The sequence below is a fragment of the Bubalus kerabau genome, chromosome 15, assembly GCF_029407905.1.
Source record: "Bubalus kerabau isolate K-KA32 ecotype Philippines breed swamp buffalo chromosome 15, PCC_UOA_SB_1v2, whole genome shotgun sequence".
In the NCBI taxonomy this organism is placed as follows: Eukaryota; Metazoa; Chordata; class Mammalia; order Artiodactyla; family Bovidae; genus Bubalus; species Bubalus kerabau.
The window spans coordinates 56,909,654-56,932,009 of record NC_073638.1 but is presented as its reverse complement, the minus strand read 5'-3'; the positions used below and the strand labels follow the sequence as shown (position 1 = coordinate 56,932,009).

General features: G+C 39.4%; 1 protein-coding gene across 8 annotated transcripts in view; it reads right to left on the bottom strand.

Annotated features, from left to right (window-relative positions):
* The window catches only part of ACER3 (alkaline ceramidase 3), a 156,052-nt gene that overhangs the window by 54,014 nt on the left and 79,682 nt on the right, over positions 1 to 22,356 (bottom strand). For 7 of the 8 annotated variants that reach the window (XM_055549152.1, XM_055549151.1, XM_055549154.1 and 4 more), the window contains 3 exons: positions 6,345 to 6,397; positions 3,512 to 3,593; positions 699 to 734 (listed from right to left, as the gene is read on the bottom strand). In XM_055549152.1, coding sequence (XP_055405127.1) covers positions 699 to 734; positions 3,512 to 3,593; positions 6,345 to 6,397 — 171 coding nt within the window. Of the gene's footprint in view, positions 1 to 698; positions 735 to 3,511; positions 3,594 to 6,344; positions 6,398 to 12,838; positions 12,893 to 22,356 lie in introns of all 8 variants that reach the window. The other variant, XM_055549157.1, reaches the window with a different exon arrangement.

Below are 22,356 nucleotides of genomic sequence, written 5' to 3'. Positions count from 1 at the left end.
GTGACAGGAGTCAAACAAATCTAGTTAGAATCCTAGCTCTGCCCCTTAATAACTGTGTAACCATGGGGCAAATTACCTAATATCTCTGAGCTCGTTTCCCTTAAAATGTAGACAATAATCCATAATTTTTAGGACTGCTGTGGAGATTAAAGTCTATGTAGTAATGAGCATAGTGACAGGCACATCACACCACTCAATAAACAATGGCTCTCTTTATTAAGGGTCTCATACTCATATTACCCTAGTTTCTTTCTGGGATGCACATAAGTTACTATTTCTTATACCAAAGTTTCTTAATGTTTGTTTCTTTTGATATAAATAACCTCCCAACTCATATATGTTAGACTGAAAATTTCTTGAGTATTTTCCCTATATCTTTTCTAAAAGATAATGTCATAAAAAAGACTGTTTACATGTGCATGTGAATAACACTTCCTGGTTTTTTGTGCTTATGAGAGCAATGCTGCACCTGCATGATTGTCTAACAACAACTAGTGGAGCCTGGCTATTGAATGTTCTTGGTATTTGTTTTGCTTACACCTCCTATAGGAGCTTGTCTGCAATCTGTTTTAAACACTGTTCTTTCGTAGAGCATCCACCATTTCATTTACATAAGTTGTGTATGCATATAATATACTAGAAAAGGAAAATACAAAGCAGCTTAAGTAATAAAATGTGTAATAATTTTCAAAAATTACCTGATGGAATATAGGCTCCTTTACCTTAAGGTAAACCTGAAAAAGATTAAAAGAAATAGATGTGAAAGGAGTGCCTTATGAAGGGGAAAGAAAACCTATACCTACTACCTTGCAAATCTCATACGTCTCTGGCTTCCCTCGTTTTGCATCCTAGAACTGACTCCAGCCACGTGAAACCAATCAGATTACATGGCTGCCACAAAAGGGCTACTACCTCAGGTGTGTCTGCACCACGGCTAGCTTCATCATGTTGTCATTTAGTCGCTAAGTTATGTCTGACTGTTGCGACCCCAGGAACTGTAGCCTGCCAGGCTCCTCTGTCCATGAGATTTCTCAGGCAAGAATACTAGAGTGGGTTGCCATTTCCTTCTCCAAGGGATCTTTCCGACTCAGGGATTGAACCTATGTCTCCTGTACCCCAGGCAGATTCTTTACTGCTGAGTCACTAGGGAAGCCCGAGCTTCTTCAAGGTAAACTAAATGTTTCACAGCTGTTGTGGACTACTCTGGCCTCTTGGCCTCTGCATGAGCATCAGGGAGCACAGATGCATGAATACTCATCAGAGCTGAAGAGGTTATGCTGACAATCCCTGCAGCAGATCTGTTTCACAATAGCAAGAACACTGGGCTTAGCAGTAAAATTTCAAACTGCCACTTACTTGCTACATGTCTGAGCAAGTCATTTAACCAAAAGACTCATTTTTCCTTATCTGGATAATGGGAATAATAATAGTTAGCAATAATTAGCCAAAATATGCTCAAGTCTCTAGCACATAATATATGCTAATAAGTAAAAACATTTAAAATAAATTTCTTGTTCTTTCTTCTGCTTCCAAAAATCTCTAATGCATTCACTGAGAAACATTTTCAGTTACACAAACTCTAGTTTCAGGCTCCAATGTCATGTGGGTGACTAAGTTCAATGCCCACTTATTGTATGCATTTATTGCCCTGTAAGAGTACACCTTTAAAAAGAAATGGTAGAGAGGAGTCAAAATTTAAATCACAAATCTGAAATGACTCCTATCACTTACAAGACAAAGTCCAAATTTCAAAGCCTTCCCATGACATTGCTCTAGCCTTTCTGTTTGGCCTTATTCGTATCTTCCTGTCTCTTTCTCATCCTAGGCTCCAAAAAGTATACTGCTACCCCAAAGAGGCTAGTTTCATGCTTCTGTATCTTTAAACATGCCATGCTTCACTGGGTTAGCAAATGCCCCTGCTGGTAAACACTCATCTTTTAAGATTCAGCTCAAATTATACCTCTTTCTTGAAGTCTTTTCTGAGTTTTTTTTTTCTACTTAGCAGAATCCACCACTCATCCTTCTTTCTACCAGACTGTCAATTTATAAACGTTATTGCATTCATTAGTTTGCTTCTCTCCCCTACAAGGCAATAATGTTTTTGTCAGGAAGGACCATTTTTATACATCTCTATAGCCTCATTTAATGTACTGCTGATCTCACAAATTTTATGTAATTTTACAATTTGCTACAGAACTTCTTATTCCTGGAGGAAGTTCCTTCATTACAAGAGTAGATCATTTCCTTCAAGCAACCAGAAAGCTTTAACAGTAAGATGTGTATGAAATATCTATATACGTATAACTCTAAACTCAATAAGGCAGAATGTTTTTAAACTCTGAAATTTGCTATTTCAAAATACTAATTTCCCTTTATATAATTTCAGATTCTCACTTGTTAGTAACAGAAGAAATGCAGAAGGGCAAGGCTCTTAAAAGGCTTTTTTTTTTTTAAGGCAAAAGAATTATGGAGTCCTTACTGTGTACCAGGGATTAAGTTTTACAACTAATATGAAATGTATGTTTATTACTATTTTCACTTTACGAATGAGGAAATTTCAAGAGGTTAAGTAACTTGTCCAAAGTCCCATAGTTATTAAGTAACAGAGTATTTAGTAGGTCCTTAACCAAGACAAGCGGAGAAGGCAATGGCAACCCACTCCAATATTCTTGCCTGGAAAATCCCATGAGCGGAGGAGCCTGGTAGGCTGCAGTCCATGGGGTCGCTAAGAGTCGGACATGACTGAGCAACTTCACTTTCACTTTTCACTTTCATGCATTGGAGAAGGAAATGGCAACCCACTCCAGTGTTCTTGCCTGGAGAATCCCAGGGATGGGGGAGCCTGGTGGGCTGCCGTCTCTGGGGTTGCACAGAGTTGGACACGACTGAAGCAACTTAGCAGCAGCAGTAGCAACCAAGACAAGCAACTTAGAGCATAAGCAGATTTTGTAGGAAAGATAATGAGTAGGTTTGTATCATGGGGCAGGGGTAAATAAGTTCATCTTGGGATGTGCTGAGATTGAGGTTCCTGATATTAGTGATATCTAAGGCTTAAGATGTGGATTTGGTAGTTGTCAGGTTATAGGTAGTACTAGAAATGTGGGAACAGATGAACTGGCACACCTAAGTGATCAGCTATCTCAACCTGTTTGGAAAAGTTTAGGCACTAAAATAGTCACAGGAGGCCCTAAAGATCAGAGCCAATTTCTTTTTTTAATAGGACGTAATATGTTCATCCATGAGGAAAAGTTAATCGTTAATTGCTTTCTATTGCTACTGAATATCTGCCTTTTGACTTTTCCCACTTCCTGTTAAAAAAAAAAAATTTGTTTCAACTTTTTGTTGAGAAATAACACCTAAATAGAAAACAAAGAAGCAATATCCATAAGGGAGTTTCCTTTAGAAATATTTCAGTTTGAACAGCATGAAGCAAACACTAGAAGCAAAATGTACCAAACTCCATAAATGGCAGTTCACATGCTTAATTTATTAGAAATAAAATATGACTTACCATGGTTACTATTAAACTGAAGAGAACTAAGGTAAAAAGTAAATGGTAATTTACAGACTTCTTCATCTTAAAACATTCAAACCTTAAAAAGAAAAAAAAGAGAGAAACTTGTTTTAGAATATAAAACTAGGAAAACAAACAGAATGCTATTTTGCCATGTGTATACATGCCCTGGGTATACTGGTGCCCATCATTTCCTTGCAACCACACACTCATCTTAGAGAACCCACATGTCCTACAGCCTTCAACAGGCTGTGGGGATCAGGAGAAGACACCTGATTTCAAATAAGGGAAGAAAGCAGTCATCTTCTGCTCTCCCTTTCTTATAGTACTCATCTGGATACTTTTATTAAATTATCTGCTCTCAACTTTGTCTCATGCAGGTACAGGTATATCAGGATATTAGTTTATCAATGCTCACTGTTACTTTTTCTCTCAATAAATATAGTTTTGACAGAAAATATAGATCAACAAACAATGTCAAGGAGAGCACAGACCCTAGTCTCAGTCTTAAGAATAGCTTTCAGAAAACAGTAGCTAGAATTTCCTTGTTTTTGATCTTAGGTTTTCTAAGTGCCCAAATCTGCACTGTCACAGATGGGTTGATGACATATTTTTCTAGATTGGGGTTCAGTTCAGTTCAGTTCAGTTGCTCAGTCGTGTCCGACTCTTTGCGACCCCATGAATACCAGCACGCCAGGCCTCCCTGTCCATCACCAACTCCCGGAATTCACTCAAACTCATGTCCATTGTGTCGGTGATGCCATCCAGCCATCTCATCCTCTGTCGTCCCCTTCTCCTCCTGCCCCCAATCCCTCCCAGCATCAGGGTCTTTTCCAATGAGTCAACTCTTCACATCAGGTGGCCAAAGTACTGGAGTTTCAGCTTTAGCATTAGTCCTTCCGATGAACACCCAGGACTGATCTCCTTTATAATGGACTCGCTGGATCTCCTTGCAGTCCAAGGGACTCTCAAGAGTCTTCTCCAACACCACTGTTCAAAAGCATCAATTCTTTGGCGCTCAGTTTTCTTCACAGTCCAACTCTCACATCCATACATAACCACTGCAAAAACCATAGCCTTGACTAGACAGACCTTTGCTGGCAATGTAATGTCTCTGCTTTTCAATATGCTATCTAGGTTGGTCATAACTTTCCTTCCAAGGAGTAAGCGTCTTTTAATTTCATGGCTGCAATCACCATCTCCAGTGATTTTGGAGCCCCAAAAAATAAAGTCTGACACTGTTTCCACTGTTTCCCCATCTATTTTCCATGAAGTGATAGGACCAGAGGCCATGATCTTCGTTTTCTGAATGTTGAGCTTTAAGCCAACTTTTTCACTCTCCACTTTCACTTTCATCAAGAGGCTTTTTAGTTCCTCTTCACTTTCTGCCATAAGGGTGGTATTCATCTGCATATCTGAGATTATTGATATTTAAATCACAGTGCAAAAACCAGTTTCTCAACCTAAACTGACTTTATAAATAAAATGTACTGGAACACTGTTACACCCATTGGTTTATAGCTTATCTGTGGCTGCTTTTATGCTATAATAGCAGAGGTTGAAGACTTGCAACAGAGACCACAGGCCCAGAGAGCCTAAAATAATTACTTCCGGTTATTTATAGAAACAGTTTCTGATGAGTTCTTTTTAATAATATATTTTTTCAAACTATTTTAAATTTTTTAAAATTTATTTAGTTTTACAGTTCATTTCAGTCACTCAGTCATGTCCGACTCTTTGTGACCCCATGGACTGCAACACGCCAGGCTTCCCTGTCCATTACCAACTCTGGAGCTGGCTCAAACTCATGTCCATCAATTCAGTGATGCCATCCAGCCATCTCATCCTCTGTCGTCCCCTTCTTCCCCTGCCTTCAATATTTCCCAGCATCAGGGTCTTTTCCAAGGAGTCGGTTCTTCGCATCAGGTGGCCAAAGTATTGGCACTTCAGCTTCAGCATCAGTCCTTCCAGTGAATATTCAGGGCTGACTCCCTTTAAGATTGACTGGTTTGATCTCCTTGCAGTCCAAAGGACTCTCAAGAGTCTTCTCCAACACCACAGTTCAAAAGCATCAGTTCTTCGTGCTCAGCTTTCTTTGTAGTCCAACTCTCACATCCATACATGACTACTGGAAAAACCATAGCTTTGACTAGACAGACCTTTGTCAGCAAAGTAATGTCTCTGCTTTTTAATATGCTGTCTAGGTTGGTCATAATTGCTTTACAGAATTTTGTTGTTTTCTGTCAAACACCAACATGAATCAACCACAGTATACATATGAAAACTCTTTTTATTTTTTTATATCTTTAGAAGAAGATATTATTGAGCTAGCAATGATGATCTGGTTGAAAAGAATCAGATAACCAACACATAAGAGGTTCAGACAAGTTTGAAGTATTGATACTAGGGAACAGAAGGTATACTTTAAAAGTTAAGTTTATTAAACTTGTAGGTTATTAACTGCATGACCTTAAGCAAGTCATCTCAGCATAAGCTATGCTTATATTATTAGACAAAATGGTGACAATATCCATTTATCTTGTACAACTGTGAAAATTTAGAGATGACTTGCTGCCCTGCATAATTCAAGGTACAAAGTAGAAAAATCTTATGGATTTTGGATAATATATTTGAGATCACACAAATTCATAAACATTGTTAGTATAACTTCCAAAAGATTATACTCTGTATTAAAATCACAAAAGTTATAATCTTCTACACTGTTTTAATCTCCCAGTAATATAACTGCATTAGTTATGTTAATTCCCTATGAAACAAACATGAATTTTAAAATATATCAAGTAAATGAATTTTAAACGTAAATACTTACATGCAGTATACAAATATACAACAGCTGTAGATCATTGGGAGTTCATCCAATAGCTAAAAGAAACAGACAGGTAATAGGACTTGAATACTGTAGAGCTGCAATTATTATCCAAATCCAAAATAAAACACCAGAATGACTAAGATGGTCACCTCTTATTATCTAATACATTTTACTAATTATCATATATATATCATCATCTAATTTACTCTCAGTGTGTATAGTTAGATCATTGTTTTTGAACAAATGAACTTATCTAGCCATCTATCTGTCTTAATGTACATATTTAAGTAGGATGCCTGACTCACTGCTCAGCTTGGATTATTCAGCATCATAAACTATGATAACATGCCTCCATCAAGGAATGATGTCCATCATATACAGGTGATAGGTCCTATCAGCATTCTTTTGCATTTTTTTCTTCATCCTATAGCACCTAAGTTAAATACAATGGTTGGATGGCATCACTGACTCAATGGGTATGAGTTTGAGCAAGCTCCAGGAGATGGTGAAGGACAGGGAAGCCTGGCGTACTACAGTCCACGGTGTTGCAAAGAATCAGACAAGACTGAGCAACTGAACAACCACTCATATACATAAGAGATAGTAATGGCTGGGGAAGTCAGTTAATGTAAGTGACGTCAAAGTATGTCTCTGAAAAATAATAATATTATTAGCAATAATAACAACTATAGCTGCTGCTATTGCTAAGTCGCTTCATTCGTGTCTGACTCTGTGTGACCCCATAGATGGCAGCCCACCAGGCTCCCCCGTCCCTGGGATTCTCCAGGTAGGAACAACTATAGCTACTATATATTAAACTACAAGCTGGACAGTGTCCGGCTAAGTGTTATGATAGTTATCTTTTTTTTTTGGGGGGGGGGAGGGTTTATTTCTAATCCTTAAACCAATCCTATAGAATTTACTCACTAAATATGCATTTAATGAATTCTTTAATAATATACTACTATACGCTAGGCAACATGTTAGGAGCTGAGGATATGAAGAAAACAAGACATAATCACATAATTGCCCTCAGGCAGTTCACAGTCTATTGAGGTAGAGGGAATGAAAAATAAGTGATTAAATACACAGTAAATATTCCCAGAAAAGAAGCAAAAGAAGCCAGAAAAGGTAGTGGCAGGAAATGAAGTGAGATGGCAAAGAAAGGCATTCTAGGGAGAGGGAAGAGAATTTATGCAAAGCGATATATTCTAGTAAAGTATTGGAATAATGAAAATGACAGCATTTGTGCAAGGTATTATGATTAAATGTTTCACATTCATTATCTCATTTAATCTGTACAATCCTAAGGTAGGAGCTCTTATCTACATTCCAAGATGAAAACACTGAGGCTTAGATGGTTTAAGTAACATTTGGAAGATCACAATGCTAATAAGTAACAGAGCCAGATTTTGAAGGGACTCTTTTATATTATGTTGCCTCCAAAACCTTTCACTTGAGTCACCTTTAAATGTTCAAAAACACTGGTATAACACAATGACAGTCCAGTTCAGTTCAGTTCAGTCACTCAGTCATGTCCAACTCTTTGTGACTCCATGAATCGCAGCACGCCAGGCATCCCTGTCCATCACCAACTCCCGGAGTTCACTCAGACTCACGTCCATCGAGTCAGTGATGCCATCCAGCCATCTCATCCTCTGTCGTTCCCCTTCCCCCGCTCCCCCAATCCCTCCCAGCATCAGAGTCTTTTCCAATGAGTCAACTCTTCGCATCAGGTGGCCCAAGTACTAGAGTTTCAGCTTTAGCATCATTCCTTCCAAAGAAATCCCAGGGCTGATCTTCAGAATGGACTGGTTGGATCTCCTTGCAGTCCAAGGGACTCTCAAGAGTCTTCTCCAACACCACAGTTCAAAAGCATCAATTCTTCGGTGCTCAGCTTTCTTCACAGTCCAACTCTCACATCCATACATGACCACAGGAAAAACCATAGCCTTGACTAGACGGACCTTTGTTGGCAAAGTAATGTCTCTGCTTTTCAATATGTTATCTAGGTTGGTCATAACTCTCCTTCCAAGGAGTAAGCATCTTTTTATTTCATAGCTGCAGTCACCATCTGCAGTGATTTTGGAGCCCAAGCTGCAGGTAAATCAACCACCAGTTTTATGAAGATTCCTTTATTTAAAGTTTTGTACCAGGATCTACTGACTTCACATTAAACATCTAAATGGGTCTTTTGTATTTCCATTTAAAATTTTAAACTTTTCGTTCCAAGTCTGTGAAAAATGTATTATTAGGGATTGCACTGAATCTACAGATCACCTTGGGCAGTATGGTCATTTTAACAATACTGTTTCTTCCAATCTAAGAACATGATGTATCTTTCTACCTGTTTGAGTCATCTTCAGTTTCTTTCATCATGGTCTTATACTTTTCGAGTACAGGTCTTTTGCCTTTGTGAAGTGAAGTGAAGTGAAAGTCACTCGGTCATGTTCGACTCTTTGTGACCCCACGGACTATATGGTCCATGGAGTCCTCAAGGCCACAACACTGGAGTGGGTAACCGTTCCCTTCTCCAGGGGATCTCCCCAACCCAGGGATGGAACCCAGGTCTCCAGCATTGCAGGCGGATTCTTTACCAGCTGAGTCACCAGGGAAGCTTTGCCTCCATAGGTAGGTTTATTCCTAGGTATTTTATTCTTTTTGTTGTAATAGTAAATGGGATTATCTCATTTTCTCTTTCTGATATTTCTTTGTTAGTGCACAGAAATGCAACAGATTTCTATATATTAATTCTGTATCCTGCAACTTTATCAGATTCATTGATGGGCTCTGAGAGTTTTCTGATATTGCTTTAGGATTTTCTATGTAAGTATCCTATCATGTGCAAACAGTCAACATGTGATTTTTAAGGGGACACAATTCAGTTCACAACTGTGGTAGTATGTTTTGTAATATAAATTTTATTATTATTCAGGTATGGTGAAGCCAATAGATCAGGAGATGACTGCCACTGAAAAGGAATTTCCTGGTGGTCCCTGGTTATGACTCTGCACTACCAGTGCTGGGGCCCGAGTTAGCTCCCTGGTTGGGGAGCTAAGATTCTGCAAACATTGTGGCAAGGTCAAAAACAAGCAAACAAACAAAATAGGAGATGAAAATTAAGGGGGAACTCTCCTCCTTCAAAAAGAAAAAGAAGGAAAAGATAGTTTGCTATTCACAGTTCCCAAGAGAGAACTGCCTTGCCATGCAGAGCAGCACAGGAAAGCACCAGGGTCAGTCAGGAGGCAGAAGAGCAAGAGGAAGGTATGGGCAAGAGCCTTTATAGCTGTTTCCCTAAGAAATGCAAGGCAAGGGAAGGTAAGCAGGTTTAGAATTGACTAATTTGAATAACTTCAAGGGGCTCTAGGATATAGGCGTTATCTCTAGTTATCTGGTTGTTGCTACTACTGTTTAGTCGCCTAGTCCAACTCTTTCCAACCCCATGGACTGCAGCATACCAGGCCTCCCTGTATCTCACCATCTCCCAGAGTTTGCCCAAGTTCATGTTCATTATATCAGTGATGTCATCCAGCCATCTCATCCTCTGACACCCTCTTCTCCTTCTGCCCTCAATCTTTCCCAGCATCAGGGACTTTTCCAATGAGTTGGCTGTGTGCCTCAGATAACCAAAATACTGGAGCTTCAGCTTCAGCATCAGTCCTTTCAGTGAATATTCAGGGTTGATCTCCCTGCTGTCCAAGGGACTTTCAGAAGTCTTCTCCAGCACCAGTTGGAAGACATCAATTCTTTGGCGTTCTGCCTTCCTTACAGTCCAGCTCTCATAACCGTATGCAACCACTGTAAAGACTACACGAACCTTTCTCAGCAGAGTAATGTCTCTGCTTTTCAACACAATGTCTAGGTTTGTCATCGCTTTCCTGCCTAGAAGCAATTGTCTTCTGATTTCATGGCTGGCACTACCAGGTACCTGGCACTGAAATGATTAGGGCAGAGAAATACTGCCTCCTGTAGTGTAAGAGGTAGTTTAGAGAATGGGTTCTGAATTGGTTAGTTTGCATATAAAAGGCACAGTTCAGGCTGAGTAGTTTTGCTGTATCTAAGAACTGGCTATCCCTTGTATATTCATGTGCCAGAGCATCAAGAATACAGAAGATAATAAAGTTGTTATAAACTGAATATTTGTGTCAAACACAAATTCATATGCTGAAGGTCTAACCCCCAATCTGATGGTATTTGGAGAAGAGTCTTTTGGGAGGTAATCAGGGTGAGATGAGGTCATGAGGGCCAGGCCCTCATGATGGAATTAATTAATTAATTAATTCTAAGAAGGGACACGAGAAAACTAGCAAGAAGGTGGCTGACTCCAAGCCAGGAAGAGAGCTCTCTCACCAGATCTGATCATGCTGATACCCTGAAAAAAATCTATTGTTTAAACCATCTAGTCTATGGTATTTTGTAATGGCAGCCTGAGATGACTCAGTTCAGTCGCTCAGTTGTGTCCGACTCTTTGTGACTGCATGAATCACAGCACGCCAGGCCTCCCTGTCCATCACCAACTCCCGGAGTTCACTCAAACTCATGTCCATCGGTTGGTGATGCCATCCAGCTATCTCATCCTCTGTCGTCCCCTTCTCCTCCTGCCCCCAGTCCCTCCCAGCATCAGAGTCTTTTCCACTCAGTCAACTCTTCGCATCAGGTGGCCAAAGTACTGGAGTTTCAGCTTTAGCATCAGTCCTCCCAATGAACACCCAGGACTGATCTCTTTTAGAATGGACTGGTTGGATATCCTTGCAGTCCAAGGGACTCTCAAGAGTCTTCTCCAACACCACAGTTCAAAAGCATCAATTCTTTGGTGCTCAGCTTTCTTCACAGTCCAACTCTCACATCCATACATAACCACTGCAAAAATCATAGCCTTGACTAGACAGACCTTTGTTGGCAATGTAATGTCTCTGCTTTTCAATATGCTATCTAGGTTGGTCATAACTTTCCTTCCAAGGAGTAAGCGTCTTTTAATTTCATGGCTGCAGTCACCATCTCCAGTGATTTTGGAGCCCCAAAAAATAAAGTCTGACACTGTTTCCCCATCTATTTTCCATGAAGTGATGGGACCAGAGGCCATGATCTTCGTTTTCTGAATGTTGAGCTTTAAGCCAACTTTTTCACTCTCCTCTTTCACTTTCATCAAGAAGCTTTTTAGTTCCTCTTCACTTTCTGCCATAAGGGTGGTGTCATCTGCATATCTGAGGTTATTGATATTTCTCCTGGCAATCTTGATTCCAGCTTGTGCTTCTTCCAGCCCAGTGTTTCTCATGATGTACTCTGCAAAGAAGTTAAATAAGCAGGGTGACAATATACAGCCTGAGATGACTAGTACAGTAGTAAATATGTGGTGTCAGATCAAGTATGTGTGGAGAACGCTCTGAAGGGAAAAAGGTAAGAGTATTTCTATTTCAGTAAAAAGGCTGATGGGGGAGGCAGGGACATCAATTAGGAACCAGTTATAGGAATCTGGGTTGGAGATAATGGATTAAGGCAGAGGCAGATGGAGAGAGCCAGAGGTAGATGCACTCAAGAGTTATTATACAGAAGTTGAATCAAGAGGTTTTAGAGTTTCTAGAAGTGAGAAAAGCAGGAGAAATTAGAAATCAATCACAGGTTTTGGTTTGGGTTTTAGATGTAAGGTGGTTTCATTCACTGAAATAGGGAGCAAAGGAGAAAGAAGGGTAGTATTTATTTATAACCAGAACATCTGCTGTTGACATTATAAAGTCTGATATTGCTTATATTACTACCTAACATTTAAGCTATTTTTGTTTTTGTATTATAAACAAAGTTATAAGTGAACATTTTTCTTTGGTTTTAGTTTCTAGGATAAATATAATTATTTTTACTTAGTTGAAATACATGAATATTCTTTTAATAGCATTTTTCCACTAACATCAAACATATTACATGCTCAGTACAGAATACATAGAAATAGCAGAAGAACACAAAGAAAAAATTTCTTCAATTTTTACCCTCCCCAGGATTATCAGTAACTGTATATATCAGTTAGTGAACACATAAAAGAATGAATTGAATGAGTGAATAGATGAAAAGAAAATCTGGGAGAAGTCTCCTAAAAACTTAAAGCTCCTATAATCATCAACGCAAGATAAAGTCCTAAAATGAAACAAAACAAAACAAATGTGGGTCCTAATCTTGTCCCTAACTTCTAGTCAGATAACTTTCCCTCTCTTGGGCTATTCTTCCATTTCTAAAATTTACAAATTTGGACTAAATTTTAAAAATCTCTTTTAATATTAAGGTTCTATGATTCTAAATTGTCCATTGGTTGTTACTTTTCACCCCTTATGTGACGGCCATCTGCCCACACCAATTATCTCTACCCCTTCTCTATAATGCTGTCCTTAATCCTACTCCCAAATGTACTGCTCTTGACTGGCTGCCACAAAAACGTGACACAATGATCACGAGGAAGGAGTCAGGAAAAGCCTCCATAAGGGCACACACAATTCAATACTACTTACAGGAATGAATCACTAACCATGGATCAGTAATGGTGGTTCAAACATTCTGACTGACTGAAGAAAAAGGAAGGAAATTAACATTTATTAGACACTTAATTAATAGATCCTATGATGGTCTTTTCATATGCCAATAAACTGATCCTCATAATACTCCTACAGGTATTATTAGACTCATTAGATAAATGAGAAAATTAAGGCTCAGCAAGATTAAGTGGCATGACTATGCTTAAACAGCCAGTAAAATGGTAGAATCAGAACTGGAACTCATGTAGCAGCCACCTAGGAACAATAAATCTAATGAAAATATCACTCTAGCCCTGCTGCTGCTGCTGCTAAGTCGCTTCAGTTGTGTCCGACTCTGTGCGACCCCATAGACGGCAGCCCACCAGGCTCCCCTGTCCCTGGGGTTCTCCAGGCAAGAACACTGGAGCGGGTTGCCATTTCCTTCTCCAATGCATGAAAGTGAAAAGTGAAGTTGCTCAGTTGCTCAGTTGTGTCTGACTCGTAGCGACCCCATGGACTGCAGCCTACCAGGCTCCTCTGTCCATGGAATTTTCCAGGCAAGAGTACTGGAGTGTGGTGCCATTGCCTTCTCCGCACTCTAGCTCTAAAGCATTCTTAATACAGAACTGTCAATAATTGCTGTGCTCAGTGTGTGCAGGAATAAAAACAGGCCTCCACTTTCTCTATAGCTACAAAAAACTAAGTTCAGGCTGGTGAAATGGTTTGCTGACCACCAGAGGCAGATATGTGGCAACTCTGCCATTTTTCACTTTGCTTCAGCGATTGTGCCTAACAAATAACAGCCTAACACTGTGGAGCCCAATTTATCCTGGAAGGAGGCAAGACAGGGAGAACTTGCAGTGAATATTTATGATCATTTTATGTTTACATTAAGAAAATGGAGAAGCTATTTAAACAAATCCTTCAATATTGATGACGCCTCCTTCCTCCTCAATCATTGATAAAATGGGTCATATTTCATTTCTGCCCAGTTACACAAGCACATAAAATCACAATAGTGTAGAAAAAGGGCAAATGAAATAAGGTGTATGTAAAATTTGTCCATGAAGTTGATAAAACTGCATGATAATAACGACAAAAACATAGTGCCAAAGATCTCAGGGTCAAAGGCCATCTTGTCCATCCAAATGTGATGTTATCTTGGTGACAATCTTGCCAACAACAAAGTTTACCAGCAAATCAAAGTGTGTCCCACCTCTGCTCAAAATGCAGGTTAAAATAATGACTCACAGAGGATAAAGTCCATGAGGCTTTGACGGGCCTGTGGTGAGCTCCCTAAACCACATCTCCTTCCACTTAGTTCGATGCCTGCTCTGAGCAGGTACTCAATAATGTACCAAATGGTAGCTCTTATTACTGACAGCGCTGCCACCATCATCACCACATCCATTCTCCCACTGCACGGCTACAACCATAGTCTATCAGTGCTGCTTTCAGCACCCAGAAGCCAAACCTATTCACAATTGTGGGTTCCAGTTGGCCCGGCCAATTCCTATTCATCTTTGACAATTTAACTCAAACAAGTGTCTGAATTTGTGTGAAATCCCTTTTCTGACCTCCTCGCCCTAACAATCACTTTCTATAGCACCTGGTATATACCTCCATCATTGCATTCACTAGCATATTATCTTCAACCCTAGAACACAGATTTCTTGAAAGAAGGATTATATATTCTTTACCTGGGCATACCTGTTAGCTAGGTATCAAAAAAAAACTTTTTTTTTAACTGATGAAAGTGTCTGTCCAGCCTATGCTTGAAAATCTCTAAAGACAGAGGACTCAAGATCTTCTAAGGTAGCCCTTACTATCTATTGGCTAAGAAAGTCTTCCCTATGTTGAGCAAGATGGCTCAATCTTTAACCCCACTAGAACCACACAGAATAAACCTGGTCCTCCTAGTGTCAACTTTAAATACTGATTTGTAAAACATTTATGTTGTGGTATATGCAAGACCCAAGGGATAAGTATACCAAGGTCAACTAGACAATCCTTGGTCCTCGGTAATTCACATTCTCTTACAGAAGTCAGACACATAAATACAAATAAAATAACATGGATAAGGGCAGTAATACAGATGCATGAAGCGTGTTATGAAAGAACACATGAGGGGTACAAATCTCACCCTGAGGCCATGGAAGGCTTCCTAGAGGAGCTACAATTTTGCCTGAGAGTTTAAAAGACAAACTGAATAGTCCACAAGAGAGAGGCCAGACATAAACAAATGCAAAGAGAAAGTCTGGTGCATACAGCTGAGAGGGTGTAACTGAGCATATCTTCTCTTCTTCAGGCTAAACATTCCCAGTTCCTTCCTCAGGCATTATGACTAGATTTTTAGTTATTTCACTATTCTGAGGTCTCTCATTTGAATACATAGCCAGGTCGAAGCTGGGGAGCCTCTACATCACCACCCAAGCTCAGGCACCTAGTCCTGTCTGATATCCTGTCTAAGCACACTAGCCCAGTTTCCTCATGTGTGGAAGACACACACACTAACTTCCAGGGTAAACATTTTAGGAACAGTAGACAGCAGGAATGATCCTTGAAATTTTAAAATTTATCTAAGTCTTAGAAAACATGTGTTAAGGGAATGTCAGAGAATACTGCATGCAAAGATTTAGACTAGAAGTTTTTAAATTGTTCTGGTCATATGTCACTGTATTAAAAAACCACCTCAAAATTCAGCAGCTTAAAATAGCAGTGTTTACTTTGCTCATTCATACGCATTGAAAGCAGAGTTGAGAGAGGACAGTCTATCTCTACTTCACTCAGTGTGAGCCGGGATAGCCGAAAGACTGGGAGCTGGAATCACCCAAAGACTTGCTCACTCAATTTTCTGGCAGTTGACGCGGGCTAAAGTCTGGGGATTACGCGTGAGGTACAGCAAAGACATCTATGTTTGGCCCTTGCAAGTGGCTTCTTTACAATATGATGCTGGGTTCTGAGCATCCCAGGAAGACTAGGCAGAAGCTGTATTGCTTTCTGTGATTCAAACTTGGATGTCACATAGCTTTGAATCTGCTATAGTCACAGTCTTGCCCAGTATTCAAGGGCAACAAAGATTCCATTTCTTGAGGAGAGTCAATGTTACCTTGCAAGAAAAGCAGGTGGGATGGGATATGTGGGTGTGAACATCTTTGGAAAATATGATAATCTTACCACATAAATAAAACTCAATGCTGAGTTAAATATCCCTAATATTAGGAGGCAGTCTGCTTTAGGATGAAAGGTATTCTGACTGGTTTGTTAGTAGTATTATTCCACCAAAGCACCTCTGGCGTCTTTAAAGTCTCTTCTTTAAAACAAACATAAACACGAATTTTTCTTATCACAAAAGTACTTCATATTTACTGCAGGAAATTTGCTAAATGCAGAAATGCAGAGAGAACTATAGCTGCATGTAAACCCATAGAGCAGGAGTTTCTATAATTTAATATTTCAATATAACTCTTTTATTCACTTGTGATTGACTAAATGGGTTGGTGATTTCTTAAACTAAGGTGGAAGCAGTAAAAACAGGGAGAGTAGGCAGATCTAGATATACATTAAAAATAAAATCAGAAGGACAAATTAAATATGAGGGATGAGGAAAAGAAAGAAATCAGGGATGACTCCAGGTTTTTGGATGTTTCCATTCCCATTTCCATTCAGCAAATGGGTGGGTGAGGCCATCACAGGGGAACACCAGGGAGGAATAGTTATGGGAAAAGAAATAAAGAATTATGTATTGCTCATGTTAAAGACTGAAATGTCTATGATATGTCAAACATGCTTGGATACACAAATCTATAGCTAAGAGGTGAGATCAGAACTGAATAGAGATGTTTTGAATCATCAGTGTATAGGTCACATTCAAAGGTAAGAGATTATATAAGATCACCTAGGAGGGAATACAGAGAAGATTGCTGCTATTCAGTTGCTGAGTAATGTCCAACTCTTTGTAACCCCATAGACTGTAGCATGCCAGGCTCCTCTGTCCATGGGATTTACCAGGCAAGAATGCTGGACTGGGTTGCTATTTCCTTCTCCTGGGCATCTTTCCAGACCAGGGATCGAACCCATGTCTCCTGCATTAGTAGGCAGATTCTTTAACACTGAAACACCAGGGAAGCCCACAGAGAAGGTGGCTCAGGGCAAAAGAGTGGCTAGTAGAGTAAGGAAAAAAGCTGTGGGAATTTCATTTTCCATAAGACAAGGAAAACCAGGAAGTCAAGATAACTGTTACATGAAGAAAAAGTAAACACTGTATAGAATGCTCAGTTCAGTTCAGCTCAGTCACTCAGTCGTACCTGACTCTCTGCAACACCATGGATTGCAGCACGCCAGGCTTCCCTGTCCATCACCAACTCCCAGAGCTTGCTCAAATTCATGTCCATCGAGTCAGTGATGCCATCCAACCATCTCATCCTCTGTCGCCCCCTTCTTTTCCTACCTTCAATTTTCCCCAGCATCAGGGTCTTTTCCAATGAGCCAGTTCTTCCCATGAGGTGGCCAAAGTATTGGAGCTTCAGCATCAGTCCTTTCAATGATTTCCTTTAGGATTGACTGGTTTGATCTCCTTGCTGTCCAAGGGATGCTCAAGAGTTTTCTCCACACAGTTCAAAAGGATCAATTCTTTGGCACTTAGCCTTCTTTACAGTCCAGCTCTCACATCTATACATGACTACTGGAAAAACCATACTTTGACTAGATGGACCTCTGTCGGCAAAGTAATGTCTCTGCTTTTTCATATGCTGTCTAGGTTTGTCATAGCTTTTCTACCAAGGAGCAAGTGTCTTTTAATTTCAGGGCTGCAGTCACCATCTGCAGTGATTCTGGAGATCAAGAAAAGAATATCTGTCACTGTTTCCATTGTTTCCCCATCTATTTCCAACAAGTGATGGGACTGGATGACATGATCTGTGTGTTTTGAATGTTAAGCTTTAAGCCAACTTTTTCACTCTCCTCTTTCACTCTCATCAAGAGGCTCTTTAGTTCCTCTTCTCTTTCTGCCATAAGGGTGGTGTCATCTGCATACCTGAGGTTATTGATATTTCCCCCTGCAATCTTGATTCCAGCTTGTGTTTCTTCCAGTCCAGCATTTCACATGATGTACTCTGCACATAAGTTAAATAAGCAGGGTGACAATATACAGCCTTGATGTACTACTTTCCCAATTTGGAACCAGTCCGTTATTCCACGTCCAGTTCTAACTGTTGTTTCTTGACCTGCATACAGATTTCTCAGGAGGCAGGTAAGGTGGTCTGGTATTCCCATCTCTTGAAGAATTTTCCACAGTTTGTTGTGATCCACATAGTCAAAGGCTTTAGTGTAGTCAATGAAACAGAAGTAGATGTTTTTAAGGAACTCTCTTGCTTTTTTGATGATCCAACGGATGATGGGAATTTGATCTCTGGTTCCTCTGCCCTTTCTAAATCTAGCTTGAACATCTGAAAGTTCTCAGTTCACATACTGTTGAAGCTAGTTTGGAGAATTTTGAACAATACTTTGCTAGTGTGTGAGATGAGTGCAATTGTGTAGTAGTTTGAACATTCTTTGGCATTGCCTTTCCTTGGGATTGGAATGAAAACTGACCTTTTCCAATCCTGTGGCCACTGCTGAGTTTTCCAAATTTGCTGGCATACTAACTGCAGCACTTTCATAGCATAATATTTTAGGATTTGAAATAGCTCAGCTAGAATTCCATCACCTTTGCTGGCTTTGTTCATAGTGATGATTCCTAAGGCCCACTTGACTTCACACTCTAGGATGTCTGGCTCTAGGTGAATGATCACACCATCATGGTTATCTGGGTCATGAAGATCATTTTTGTATGGTTCTTCTGTGTATTCTTGCCACCTCTACTTAATATCCTCTGCTTCTGTTAGGTGTGTACCATTTCTGTCCTTTATTGTACCCATCTTTGCATGAAATGTTCCCTTGGTATCTCTAACTTTCTTGAAGCGATCTCTAGGCTTTCCCATTCTATTGTTTTCCTCTATTTCTTTGCACTGATCACTGAAGAAGGCTTTCTTATCTCTCCATGCTATTCTTTGGAACTCTGTACTCAGATGGGTGTATCTTTACTTTTCTCCTTTGCCTTTAGCTTCTTCTCTTTTCTCAGCTATTTGTGTGGCCTCCTCAGACAACCATTTTGCCCTTTTGCATTTCTTCTTCTTGGGGATGGTTTTGATCACCACCTCCTGTATAGAATGCTACTGAGAGGTCAAATAAGGTGATAAAAATGTATATTGAATCTGGCAAGATGAAGGTCACTGTTGACCTTGGCAACAGCAATTTCTGTGAAGTGAAGGGAAGAGATACCTAACTGGGATGGGAGGGAAATAGAGAGAGGTGAGTAGAGAGAAAAAAAGACCCTGATGCTGGGAAAATTTTAAGGCAGGAGAAGAGGATGACAGAGGATGAGACGGTTAGATGGCATCACTGACTTGATGGACATGAGTTTGCATAAACTCTGGGAGCTGGTGATGGACAGGGAAGCCTGGCTTGCTGCAGTCCATGGGGTCACAAAGAGTTGGACATGACTGAGTGACTGAACTGAACTGAGTAGAGAGAGGAGAAAATCAAGTGGCTTTGATGTGATAAAAAACTGAACACTGACTCAGTAGCTAAAACCTTGAGTTTTACACAATGTCAATGGAGGAGTAATTTTTAAAAACATAGGAACTATTTGAGCATGTTTGACGCAGATGGCAGTGACAGAATGTAGTGACTTTCTAAAGACTGTGGCAGAGCAAGAGACTGGGGTGGGGTATGGAACCACAGGAGTGAAGTCTTTGAGTGGGAGGGGATAAATTCAGAGCCCCAGGAAGGTGACACTGGCCTTTAACAGGTTTGGTATAGTTCTTCCACAGTAATAGGAGGAAGAAGGTGATGATAGAAAGATGAGGGAATTCTTGACTGATTCTGTCTATATTCTCAGTGAAATACTGAAGAAGATATCAGCAAGGAGCACAGGGTATGAGGCCAAAAGAGATATAAAAAGAAATCTAAAAAAGGAAACAGGTGTAAAATAATGGTTCTGGGAAGTGAAATTATGAGGGAAATGTAATTGCACTGCTTTGTGGCATTCAGTGCTTATTTGCAATTTCTGTTTAATAACTTAAAAGTGAGGTCACTCAACAAAGGGATGTGACTTCTATGAACAATACTTAGCTACTCAGTTCAGGCACATAGTAGGCAGGTAATTGAGCTTGATCTGGGCTAAATATTACTTAAAAATCAAGAGGGCTTTAAGGGTATCTATATGGATGGGTGACAATTATTATTATTGAGGGCCACAGATTACAAACTTTGTAAAAAGGGGAAAGGAGAGGCAAAATGTACTTCCTCCCAGTCTTTTCATTATTATTTATACAATTGATATCATATTACACAAAGTTTTACATCTTTATAATATTTTCCCATGTAAACAGTCTTCAAAAATATTACTTTAGGTATATCACAGAATATTTAGCAACTGTTAAATTATTGTTTTCTTTTTGTTTGGCCACGTCTCACAGCCTGTGGGGTCTCAGTTCCCCAACCAGGGATTAACCCAGGTGTCAGCAGTGAAAGTGCTGAGCCCTGTAACCACTGGGCGGCCAGGGAATTCCAAAAAACCTTCCTACTGTTAAACATTTAGATCATTTAAAATTCTTTATCACATGTGATGCTCTGATAAATATCTTTGTGAAACATCTTTTCTCTATCTCTGATTACTTTCTTAGGAAGCAATCCTAGGAGTGCAATTACTGGGTCAAAGTATATGTCCAATGTTTTTCTGTTTAAAGTACAATAAAAATAATTTTCTTCTCCCTGAATCATTTGAGTCAGCCAGTGACATGAGGTTCCACAACTCCAAAGTAGTTTAGTGCACGTTTCCTACAAGGATATTCACTCAAGATTATATGCCTTGATTAAATGGAATTTAGCACAGGAATGCAACGTTGGTATGATATGTGAAAATAAATCAACATAGTAGACCATACTAATATAATAAAGAAGAAAAACCACACGATCATTTCAAGAGATACAGAAAAAATCTGAAAATTCCAACACTTTTTCTTGATAAAAACACTCAAACGAGATAGAAGGGAACTTCGTCAGCCTAATAAAGTTAATATTATAATTAATGGTGAAAACCTGAAAGCTTTCTTCTTAAGATAGGAAGAAAACAAGGATGTCTGTTCTCTCCACTTCTATTCAACAGTGTCTAGGATACAAATGAATATACATGCAAAACAGAAACATATTCACAAATATAGAAAACAAACTTGTGGTTACCAAAGAGAAGAGGAAGAGGGGAAGGACAATTAGAGTGTAGAATTAATAGATACAAAGTACTACATATAAAATAGATAAGCAACAAAGATACATAGCATACCAATATAAAATAGATAAGCAACAAAGATATATAGCATACCACAGCCATTATCTTGTAGTAATTTATAATGGAATATAATCTGTAAAAATATGGAATCATTATGTTGTACATTTGAAACTAATATAATAATGTAAATTAACTATATTTCAATTAAAAATAAAACACTGTGCAAGAAGTCCAAGTCAGGGCAGTTAGGCAAGAAAAATAAGTGAAAGGCATTTAATTGCTAAAGAGAGGTAAAACTATCTCTATTTACATATGACAAAAAACCCTAACGAATCCATATACATATACACATAAAACTGTAAGAGGTAAAAACAAGTTCAAGAGGGCTGCAGGAATAGGAGCAATAGGCAAAAATCATTGTTATTTCTATACAATAGGCATGAGAAATCAGAAAATGAAATTAACAATTTCATTTATAGCATCAAAAAGAATACCTATACAAAAGAAGTCAAGATTTGCACATAAACTATAAAACATCATTGAAAGAAATTTAAAAGACTTAAATAAGTGAGAAGATACCCTGTATTCAAATATTGGAAGCCCTAATATATAGATGGCAATACTTTCCAAAGTATGGATTTAATGCAATCTCTTTCAAAATCCCTTTTCATACTGTTCATGGGGTTCTCAAGGCAAGAATACTGAAGTGGTTTGCCATTCCCTTCTCCAGTGGACCACATTTTGTCAGAACTCTCCACCATGACCCACGCGTCTTGGGTGGCCCTTCATGGCATAATGCATAGTTTCGTTGAATTAGACAAGGCTGTGGTCCATGTGATCAGATTGGTTAGTTTTCTGTGATTGTGGTTTTCAGTCTGTCTGCCCTCTGATGGAGAAGGATAAGAGGCTAATGGAAGCTTCCTGATGGGAGAGACTGACTGAGAGGGATACTGATTGGGTCTTGTTCTGATGGCCCCCATGCTCAGTAAATCTTTAATCCAATTTTCTGTTGATGGGTGGGGCTGTGTTCCCTCCCTGTTATTTACCTGGGGCCAAACTATGGTGGAGGTAAAGAAGATAACCTCCTTCAAAAGGTCCCATGCACATACTGCTACACTCAGTGCCCCCAACAAAGCAGCAGGCCATCAACGACCCATGCCTCCACCAAAGACAGTGAAGAAGAACT